Consider the following 8,988-nt stretch of genomic DNA (forward strand, 5'->3'; position numbering starts at 1 on the left):
CCTCGTGTACCAACTGAATGATTCTTGAATCCGTTCCTCCCTTGCATAGGAGCTAAATAGGACGTCTTTGCAGCAGAAAATAAAGGGGAGAGGGTACAGAAATCCGGGTCTGGGGAATGGAGAGACTGGACCTCGAGTGCCACATCCATGGAGCCAGGAGGGGGAAATCAATGAGCATCATCTGACTTTGCAAAAGCTTTGATCCTTGTCTCCTTCCCCACTTCTGAGACTTTCCCATTCTTTCCTGGAGGCATGGCAGGTTATACATGGATCCGTTCACCTTTGCAGGAGTCTTTGGCCACTGAACATAGTTAAAGACTCTTTATTCCAATGGCTTGAAAATAGATGAAAATATTAAACAGAAGTGGAGCTGTTTGGCTCTTCTTGCAAACCAGCAACGAGGATTTGGGCTTCCTTAAGCTATATTTCTTTAAGACAGTAATTTTTAAAAATCATGTTAAGGACTTTGGGCTGCAGGAACTCTCTCTGCCATTCACCGACTTAATGGACATTGTGCATTCTTCGGCATTCCTATCCAGCCCGCGTTCGGGACACACTCATCTCCTGCAAAGGAAGTTGCCTCTTTCCCCAAAGAGTAAATTTTCAAAACATGTAAGTTACAACTTGCTTGCGAACACTCCTCTAAAAAAAAAAAAATGCTGTTTCCCTTCCTTTTTGCCTCCATTCTACATTCCCCCGCACCCCACACTCCCTGCACTTTGACTCCCTATTTCAGTATCAGTATTTAATTCTACACTCGCCTTTGGTGCAGCCCACGGGGCCGGGGTAGTGGGGAGCAAGGAAAGATGGTCGCCCACCTCATTCCCAAAACATGTGCACTTTTGAGGCTTCTGATTGGAACACATTGTCCCCAGACATCACAGAGCCTTGTGTTGGGGCTTCTGCGATGTCTTTGGAATTTACTAAAAACAGATTGACTGAGACCCCTCCATTTCACAACAAGCAAAAACACAAGGGCGCGGGCGCACACACACACAAACACACACACCCCCTCCGTACCCCCCACTCCCTTTTTAAGCAATGCTTTGTTGTGCTAAAACTAGTTGGACGAGTTAGGGTGTTACTGCTGCTCCCGAGGCCCTGGCCAATAGAACCAGATCCACCCCGCTGTGCGTAAGCGCGCAATTAAGGATTTAACCAAGGCAGTGCTGCGTCTCAGCCAGCAGTCTGCCGGCCGGAGACAGAGACTCCAAGACTCCCAGCCTCCTCCTCGCCGCGGCCGCCGCCTCCTCCTTCTCTCCTCCTCCTCTTCCTCCTCCTCCCTCGCTCCCACAGCCATGTCTGCTTAGACCAGAGCAGCCCCACAGCCAACTCGGGCAGCCGCCGCCGCCACAACAGCAAAGACAGCCGCTGCCGCCGCCCGTGAGCGATGACAGGAGTGTTTGACAGAAGGGTCCCCAGCATCCGATCCGGCGACTTCCAAGCTCCGTTCCAGACGTCCGCAGCTATGCACCATCCTTCTCAGGAATCGCCAACTTTGCCCGAGTCGTCAGCTACCGATTCTGACTACTACAGTCCTACGGGGGGAGCCCCGCACGGCTACTGCTCTCCTACCTCCGCTTCCTATGGCAAAGCGCTCAACCCCTACCAGTATCAGTATCACAGCGTGAACGGCTCCGCCGGGAGCTACTCAGCCAAAGCTTATGCCGACTATAGCTACGCCAGCTCCTACCACCAGTACGGCGGCGCCTACAACCGCGTCCCAAGCGCCACCAACCAGCCAGGTACATGGACCGGGGGCGGGCTAGGCAGATACAGGGGGACTAGGACGCTGGGGGCGCGAGATGGGGTGGTAGATTGGGGGTCACAGAGGTTCACTGCAGTGGGGGCGCACCCGGCAGAAGGGAGTAGGACTCAGACCCTCCGACAAAGAGAGTTTCTCCGGCCAGCATTTGAGGGATTCTTAGCAGGAGAGCCCTGCGGAGGTTCGAACTAGCGTCTCTCCCCTGCGGCACCTTCCAAGGCCCTTCAGTCGCTGAATTCCCAGCTTGCCCGGCCAGGAAGCCGGCTAGGCTGGAAAGGGGATAGGGGTGGAGAGAAGAAAGAATCAAGCAGCCCCTGGCGTTTGCGTAATAAAGAGGAGGTTACTTGGGAATTTTGGTAAGCGTGCTGGGTTGGTGCGAGTGGGAGTAGAAGTCTGCCTCAAAGACTCAGTCAGGATTAGTTTGAGAGCCGCCACAAGCTAGCACGGTGCGGGTGCCCTGAGCACGCTGGGTGGGGGTGGGGGGTTAAGGAGTTGTAGCCAGCCAGAGAAGAGCGCGCCGAGAGCTTTGCGGTTTATCCAGGCATTTCCAAAAACAAAAAGCCATTTAAAGGTGGAGGAGGGTTGCTGAGGGGTCACGTTGTAGGACAGTTTTTTTTCTCTCTCTCCATAGACGCCCAAAATGTGTCTTTCCCTCCTCCTTTTTCGTCCACTTTGAAACTTAGAAAGTTTAAGAGGGTTAGTGAGCTTGGGCGGTAAGAGAGAGGCAAGAAGCTCGGCGGAGAGGTTTTACTGGTAAGGTTTGATCTCTTCCCACCAGCACATTAATAATCCTGCTAATATTAGCATCCCCTACTCTGGCAGAATTGAGACCACAGCCCTCATTCTCCACACTTCTCCCTGGAACTTGACACACACACACACACACAAACGCGCGTGCGCGCGCGCACACACACACACCCTGGAGAGGTTCTCCGCCAGTTCCTGAGGGGTGGTACTTTTGAGGAAGGGGAGTTGTAGCCCCGGGGCACGTTTGTACAACTCGAGTTTGGCAATCCCTCCCTCTCCCGCCCAAACCCATACTCATGACAGTGAGAATCTCGTCCTGACCTGCCGCCCCTTTCCTACGAAAACACCCCACCGGTTCCTTCTCAATGTGTGACTCTTGCTGAACTTTAAAAGAGAGCCCCGGGTTGAGGCGTCTTCGTTTCTTTCACTCTTTCTGTATTTCGTGCATAAGTGGAAGTTCTGTGTGTGTATGTATGTGTGTGTGTGTGTTTTTACCAAGAACATATTAAGTCTATTTGTAAAAGAAACCAGACACATCTGTGCCCTCGCAGATCTGCAATGAGATTATGGGGGCTGCATAATCGGCCCTCTGTCTGCTGCGGCCCCGACCGCTTGCTGCTGAAGTGAAGGAGCATAGTTTGCTTGTGGGTCTTTGAACTTTGGAGACCTCAGTTAGCGTCTTCCCTGCCCAAGCGTCTGGCTTCTGCGGGCGCCCGAACAGACGCCGACAGAAGCGGGGTCACGGCCCAGGGCTGCCTCCTTGAAGCCCCGGGAGGGGCTGGTGTTTTTGTCTCGGAAACGCGGGGGAGCATAGGGTGGGCGTAAAAACAAGTCCGGGAGAAGGAGGAACCACCGCAAGAGCTGAATCCCAGATGCCAAGGAGAAAGCTGTGTTGTAGGAAACGCTGTACACAAACTATCCGAATGAACAGAGTAGGAATTAATCAGAGGCTACCGCGCTTTTCCATATTTGGGGGAGGAGCATGTTTATCGCGGTCTTGAAAAAGCAGAGGTGATGGTGATACGGTCAAAGAGTGAAGACTGCGCGGTAAGAAATTCTAAGACTCTATTTGAGGCCCTTCCGCAAAAAGGGCATTGTCTGGTGACAAGCTTTAACTGAGTCTGTTTTGATTATTTAGAGAAAGAAGTGGCCGAGCCCGAGGTGAGAATGGTGAATGGCAAACCAAAGAAAGTTCGTAAACCCAGGACTATTTATTCCAGCTTTCAGCTGGCCGCGTTACAGAGAAGGTTTCAGAAGACTCAGTACCTCGCCTTGCCGGAACGCGCCGAGCTGGCCGCCTCGCTGGGATTGACACAAACACAGGTAAATACGCCGCTGCCATGCGCTGGACCTGCCTGAGCTGCAGGTCTGTTTGGGTCGCGCAGTTCAGTCTCGATGGGACTGGAGCTGTTTCAACAGTAGCCGTGAGAAACTAACAGACACAAAAACACCAGCCCCTATGCTCTTCCCTTCGCGAGCCAGGCCTTGAGACGGTGGGGATGGGATTCATCAGCGGTCTGGAGATACCCCCCACTAACCGCGGCCGCCGCCCCCACCCCGCATCGGGCCTCCGGAGCTCGGGGGTCAATTTCTGGGGTTGAAAGCAAGCGGAGGGTTATTTCTAGAAAGGCTTTGCAACCTTGGGACGCTATCTGGTTTTCTTAACAATGTAGTGCCTTCTCGCGGTGGTCTCAGGCTAAGAAAAGGCTGAGAACGTCGCCTGGAGCGGAGAAACTGAAGGGTCGTGCCCTGAGCCTATGGGAGCTTCAGGCCACGGCCGCCTGAGGGTCGCGAGGTGGGGGGCGCTATTGTACGGGGGGAAGTCTTCCTGGATTGTCCCATTCCCTTTACTCCTCCAACCCAGCTGGGGCCTACGGAAGCATAAAGAACGTTCGAGCCGCTACCAAGAGCTGCAGTCAGATTCTGGCCTCTCTGAGGTGCAGAGAGAGAGTGAAGGGAGTAGGACGCGAGGTTGGGAGCTCGCTCCTTGCGCGTACCCCGCCCCACGCCCCTTCCCCGCCGGGCTCCCGCGATTGTTTTGGAGACCTTCGCCGCGTTCCGCGCGTCTTGCGCAGGCTTACACGAGTCACGCCGCCGCCGCGGACACTCGGGCGCACACCCGCTGCGCTCGCGCCATCCACCCCCAGCCCAAACAAAAGACAAGCCTTGGGGTCGTGGTCTCACTGGGCCGGGGCGCACCGAGCCGGCCAAGGCGCCCTCTGTGGCCGGAGCTCCACGGTTTGCCTCAGGCATAGCTTCTTGGTCCTAGGCCCCAAGCGGCTGGGAGACGCCAGGCAGGGCTGGGCCGCCCAGGGGCCCGAAGATGCCTCCAGTTGTCGCCCCGGGGAAGGCGCGGGCGACCTCTGAGTGTCCCGGTAACGTGTGCCTTTGTTCCCCAACTCAGGTGAAAATCTGGTTTCAGAACAAAAGATCCAAGATCAAGAAGATCATGAAAAACGGGGAGATGCCCCCGGAGCACAGTCCCAGCTCCAGCGACCCAATGGCGTGTAACTCGCCGCAGTCTCCAGCGGTGTGGGAGCCCCAGGGCTCGTCCCGCTCGCTCAGCCACCACCCTCATGCCCACCCTCCGACCTCCAACCAGTCCCCAGCGTCCAGCTACCTGGAGAACTCTGCATCCTGGTACACAAGTGCAGCCAGCTCAATCAGTTCCCACCTGCCGCCACCCGGCTCCTTACAGCACCCGCTGGCGCTGGCCTCCGGGACACTCTATTAGATGGGCTGCTCTCTCTTACTCTCTTTTTTGGGACTACTGTGTTTTGCTGTTCTAGAAAATCATAAAGAAAGGAATTCATATGGGGAAGTTCGGAAAACTGAAAAAGATTCATGTGTAAAGCTTTTTTTTTTTTTTGCATGTAAGTTATTGCGTTTCAAAGGACCCCCCCTTTTTTTACAGAGGACTTTTTTTGCGCAACTGTGGACACTTTCAATGGTGCCTTGAAATCTATGACCTCAACTTTTCAAAAGACTTTTTTCAATGTCATTTTAGCCCTGTAAATAAGTGTAGATAGAGGAATTAAACTGTATATTCTGGATAAATAAAATTATTTCGACCATGAAAAGCGGATTGTTTTTGAAAAATACTTAATTCTGCCCCTCTGATAACTGGCTAGTGAAGTTTTATTGAAGGCAACTAAAGAAGGACAAGCTCTGCAGAGATCCAACAAGGCAAAAAAAAAAAAGTCGGGGCTGCATGCATGCAGACTGTATATGTGTATGTGTTCAATGCTATACTTTGTGTGTATGTGTGTGTGTTTTTGCTTAGCCGCACACACACACACAAAAAAAAACCTTTAGATTAACTCCAAATTGTTTCAGGTAGAAGGTTATGCTGAAATAAAAATACATCCCTCTCACCCTGTATGTGAGTTGAAGGCAACAGAAATCCCTCAATAACCCCTCTGAATTCTAAGCTCAAAGCAATTATCTTGGAGAAGCGCCCCCACCCCATCATCAGCCTCTGTGTAGTGCCAGAGCAATTAGACAAATTACCCTTCAAAGGGAGTTTCCAGAGATGAGAAAACGAAAAGAAAAATCCTCCCTCACACCTATTACATTTTTTAAAAATCAAAAATGTTTGGAGCATGGCAAATGATAAAACCTTGGACTCTTTGGAGTATGATTATAAATGTATCAGCTCTTTTTGAGAGATGAAAACATTGTAGATACTGTGAAGAGGGAACTTCAGGGTTGGGGAAAGGAAGGAATGGAAAGCATTGTGACACCGTGTTGATTTCATTTTGTGTGAGATAATATTCTTAATATTTCCCTTCCCTCCTTCCTTTTTTCAGGAAGGAGCTTCCTCTGCTTTGCTTTTACATAAAACAGTGGCAAAACAGGCTCTAAATGATGCAAAATGGAATCTGTTTACGAGGATTTCTCCTTTGGGAAGCCTTCTTTGGGACAGAGAGAAAGGAGTTGCTGCAGCTGTGCCCTGTGTCCCTTCCTTCTTCTTGCACTCCTGCATGTAGATATCAACAGTATGACCAGAACTACGCACTGCGCCTAAAGACCCAGGCCTGAATTGTAGGTCTCTTTCTGTCTGACTGTCCTTCAGTGGGCCTGACTCTCCTTAGGATAGGAAGGAAAATGTTGTGTTGGAAATTACAAGATGCATGTGAAATATTTTACAGCTAGGAAGTCAGCAGCAATAAATGTGACAAAAGAACCTTCTTAAAGTGGCGGTAGATTAGAGCATAAAAATTATATCCTGTCGCTGAGGATTTCTGAGAAGGCTCTTCCAGGGTTGGGAGACTAGACCTGAAAAGGCACGCTATGTGCCCTGAGGGGAATTTACCTTACCTGCATGTTTCTCTCTCTCTTTCTCTCTCTCTCTCTGCCTGCCTCCTCCTCCTCTTCTCTCCCTACCTCCCTTCCATCTCCTTTATTTTTTTCTTTCTCTTCTCCTTTATTTTTTTTCTAGAAGAGTTACCAGGCCCGCCAGTGTGGAACAGCTTGCTTCTTGGAGGAATCAATATTTTGACCACTCTTCAGACATACCCCGCAGCCTGGCTCCGAGGTAGCACTACGCCCGGCAGCCTGGCCTGTGGACCCCTCCTCTTCCCGCACCCCCAACTCCAGAGCGACCGCGACTCAGTATTTCCGTCTCCCCAATCCGCTGCAGCCTTACTTTCTCAGAAGGAGCATTGGGTGCGGGGAAGAGGTGGCAATAGGAAGGTTTGCGGCGGGGGTGTGTGGGGGGGGAAGCCAAAGGGTGCCCCATTTTGTTTTCTGCACTCACAGAGACAGAGGGATTGGGGAAGAGATGAAGATATCCACTTCCTACTTTTCTTTCTTTGCTTGCAAGGATTTCGGGAGTTTCCATTACACCGAGAGCTAGCGCTTTATTTCTGGCGACTCCGACTGGGAGAAACCCGCGCTCGCGGTGTGCCAGCACCTGGCTTTCCCCTGCGCGGACGCCTCTCCCTGCCAAGGGGTGCGTGTTTGGGAAGGTTGGGGGTGGGGGCGCACCCACTGCGCACCTCCAATATTTCTCATCTACTGGCTGCCTAAGAGTGGCAGGAATGTGCTTGGAACATACTGTTTTCCTTTATGCACACAAAGAGGGCAGATAGTTTTCCAGCTGTCCCTATAATCTCCCCAGCCCCATTACTGGTAGAAAAGAAGGGGGATCCCTTCCTCATCCCCATTCACCGGGCGCGGCCGAGCTGAGGGAAGGGAGGGTTCGGATTCTCTCCTAGAGAAAGAGGGAAGCTCTTTTTAAATGACCACTCCTTCACCCTAGCTTTGAGGCTGCTTGTAGTTAAGATCACTAAAGCCTCATTGCTAGGTGGCCCAGCCCAACGCCGCTCTGACACAGACTTGGTTTCAAGATTCCTTCCCTTGTGCTAACCTCACTTCTTCCACTCGCAAAGGCCTCTTCTCTCGTGCGGTTTTTATTTTTTAGCTTGGTCTGGGAGCTGTGGACAAAAATATTCTGGTAAAGCAGTCTGCAGCGGGCTTTCCCTGGCACCATGGGGATTCTCTCAGGGGAATTTAACTCCCTGCAGTCCTGCGCCCAAGGATGTAAAAATAACAGATCTTCAGCAAAGTCTAAAAATATCTATGTGATGTTTCTCTCCCTTGCCTTCCCTTCCACCTTCTCTTCCTCTCCATTGTTTTTCCTACGTCAAATATAAACGTGCTCCACTCCCCAGCATATTCCCGGACCGGCCGGTCCCACTCTTGACATCCCACTGGGTGACCCCTCTGCCTGCCCCTTCCGGTTTCCACTTGCCTAGCTCTCAGTCTAGTGCTCCCAAAACGAATCAAGTCCTTTCCAAGAGTAATGCTTTTTTTAGTGGGCGTCTTCACACTCCCCACCCCTTACTTCCAACACCTCACCCCCATCTTCAGAGCTCCTCACAAACCCCAGAAAGGCTGGGGCATGCGGTCAGGGCCAGCGCTATTCCTCGGTGCCCAGACCACCTCCTGAGCCCTCCTGTAAGAGAGCAGATAAGTTGGCCTTTGTTTGAGACTCGGGTTGGGCTAGGCGGATTTCTGCCCTTTTTCCCCCCTTTTTCCTGGCGGCCACCTCCTTGTGGGACAAGGGCGGCCTGGGGATCCGAGAGAAGCCGCATTCCTGTGGGTGCCAGGCGGCTCCAGTGCTGAGCCACAGGGCCTGAGACACACACACAGAGAAACCCGCAGACCTCGCTGCCCTTGATCTCGCTTGCTGTCTCTCCCTCCCGTCGGAGCACCCACCCGGGAGCCTGTCCACTCACACTCGGATCCACCCAGGGTTCGGCCTCAGGCCGGAGCGCGTAGATCCGCACGAAGACACAAACGCACACAACCCCCTCCGGTGACACAGGCCAGGCCAGGATCTCCCCGCCCATGTCAATCTCGTCTCTCCCGCCCCTTATCCCACAATCCCAGACGCGTCGGCTGGCCGCCTCCGGTTCCTTTGATCCCACCGGACGCCCCACGGCTCGCGGCGCCCTGGCCGCGCAGTCCAG

General features: G+C 52.7%; 1 protein-coding gene across 1 annotated transcript; it reads left to right on the top strand.

The window, feature by feature from the left end:
- The first annotated feature begins 928 nt into the window (after positions 1-928).
- Positions 929-5,592, top strand: DLX5 (distal-less homeobox 5). The gene is made up of 3 exons (XM_023224868.2): positions 929-1,745; positions 3,651-3,835; positions 4,917-5,592. The coding sequence occupies exons 1-3, from the start codon at positions 1,391-1,393 to the stop codon at positions 5,244-5,246; spliced, it is 870 nt and encodes a 289-aa protein (XP_023080636.2). The 5' UTR covers positions 929-1,390; the 3' UTR covers positions 5,247-5,592.
- The last annotated feature ends 3,396 nt before the right edge of the window (positions 5,593-8,988 follow it).

This window comes from Piliocolobus tephrosceles, chromosome 8, assembly GCF_002776525.5.
Source record: "Piliocolobus tephrosceles isolate RC106 chromosome 8, ASM277652v3, whole genome shotgun sequence".
Lineage (NCBI taxonomy): Eukaryota > Metazoa > Chordata > Mammalia > Primates > Cercopithecidae > Piliocolobus > Piliocolobus tephrosceles.

What these genes read in the sequence shown, in the direction of transcription:
- DLX5 (XM_023224868.2), top strand. Translation starts at nt 1,391, where the DNA reads ATGACAGGAGTGTTTGACAGAAGGGTCCCCAGCATCCGATCCGGCGAC. An exon ending in AAGCGCCACCAACCAGCCAG is followed by an intron (nt 1,746 to 3,650) that starts GTACATGGACCG and finishes TTGATTATTTAG; the next exon opens with AGAAAGAAGTGGCCGAGCCC. An exon ending in TGGGATTGACACAAACACAG is followed by an intron (nt 3,836 to 4,916) that starts GTAAATACGCCG and finishes TCCCCAACTCAG; the next exon opens with GTGAAAATCTGGTTTCAGAA.